The 1,397-nt window shown below is 58.3% G+C and overlaps 1 protein-coding gene across 1 annotated transcript; it reads right to left on the minus strand.

Annotated features, from left to right (window-relative positions):
* Positions 1 to 282: 282 nt before the first annotated feature.
* On the minus strand, positions 283 to 1,188 carry LRRC30 (leucine rich repeat containing 30). The gene has a single exon (XM_027575159.1). The coding sequence runs from the start codon at positions 1,186 to 1,188 to the stop codon at positions 283 to 285; it is 906 nt and encodes a 301-aa protein (XP_027430960.1).
* Positions 1,189 to 1,397: the final 209 nt, after the last annotated feature.

Here is a 1,397-nt window from a genome sequence, read left to right on the forward strand (position 1 = left end):
CCACTGCTCCTCGGAAGAGTCAGAACAGTTTCTCTTTGGAGAAAACCCAAGACCCATTTCCATTTATGTTTGGGATGAGACGAACATCACATCAGGGGGCTTCTCAGGCACATACAGAGGTAAAAGCAAACACTTCCATAGAATGGGCGTTCGATACCATTCGGCAAATACGAACACAAGCGCTAACTGACAAGAACAGTAAGAGCAGAGAGCTGAGACTGGAGCAGTACCCAGCTGACAGGTGTCCACGAGTTGGCGACTGGCCCTGCCTCCAGGGCCCAGTCAGTTGCGCTTTTTGTCCTTCAGGTAACTGAAGAGCATCTCCAGGCCCCCCTCTACCAGCTCTGGCAGAGGCTTGGATAACGGGTTATGGGAAATGTGGAGCCCTTTGTCCATGGGGTTCCAAGCAATCCGCCCCAGTCTCCACAGCAGGTAGAGCTCATCTGGGAGGGTCTGGATGTCATTGTTGTTCAAGTTCAGCAGCTCCAGGCCGGTGAGCAGGCAGAGCGACCGCGGGAAGGAGTGGATGTTGTTGCTCTCCGCAATGAAGATCTGCAGGCTGACCAGGCACTGGATGCTCTCGGCGATGTTTTCCAGGCGATTGGAACCCACATGCAGGAAATCCAGCTCCTTCAGCGCAAACACACAGATGGGGATGTGAGTAAAGTAGTTGTTGCTGAGGTTCAGCTTCCGCAGTCTGGAGAGGTCAGCGAGGCTGGCGGGAAGCTGGGAGAGGCAGTTGTGGGACAAGCTCAGGACCTCCAGGCTCCTGCAAGCACTCAGCTCGGCCGGCAGCTCTGTCAGGCAGTTCATGTTCACGAACAGGACCTTGAGGCTCTTGAGGAGGCTGATTTCTCGGGGCAGGCTCCGCAGGCGGTTCCCGCATAGATTCAGGACCACCAGCCGACTCAGCTTCCCCACGTCGGCGGGGAGAGCCCTGAGCTGGTTGTGAGACAGATTGAGCTTCTGGACCTCAGACAAGCCCCACAGAAAGTCGGGGATGTCCGTCATTCCCTTGGTGACCAGGCTGAAGCTGACGTGCCTCATGCCCCGCTTCAGCAGAGCCCGGGGGTCCTTTCCCGAGAGCAGGCTGTCATCCCACGGGGAGAAGGGCTGCCTCCCACACAGGAGAACCATCCTTCTAGGGCCCTTGTCCCTGCAGTGAGCGCTTGACTGCTTGGCCCCCATCTTCCTTCCTTTTCACCCACTGGCCTCTGGGGAGGCTGGGAGGGGGTCCCCCAGCTGCTGAAAGCTGAGCTGTCGCCCGCAGGGAGCTCACAGAGGGGTCTCAGCGGGGCCTTGCAGAGGCCCGAGCCACCCCGCCGTGGTCCGGCCCCAAGGGTGGGTTTAGGTGGCTTCTCTCGGAGCAGCCAGGCTGTAATGGTATACTTGTCCCT

The sequence above is a fragment of the Zalophus californianus genome, chromosome 14 (genome assembly GCF_009762305.2).
Source record: "Zalophus californianus isolate mZalCal1 chromosome 14, mZalCal1.pri.v2, whole genome shotgun sequence".
In the NCBI taxonomy this organism is placed as follows: domain Eukaryota; kingdom Metazoa; phylum Chordata; class Mammalia; order Carnivora; family Otariidae; genus Zalophus; species Zalophus californianus.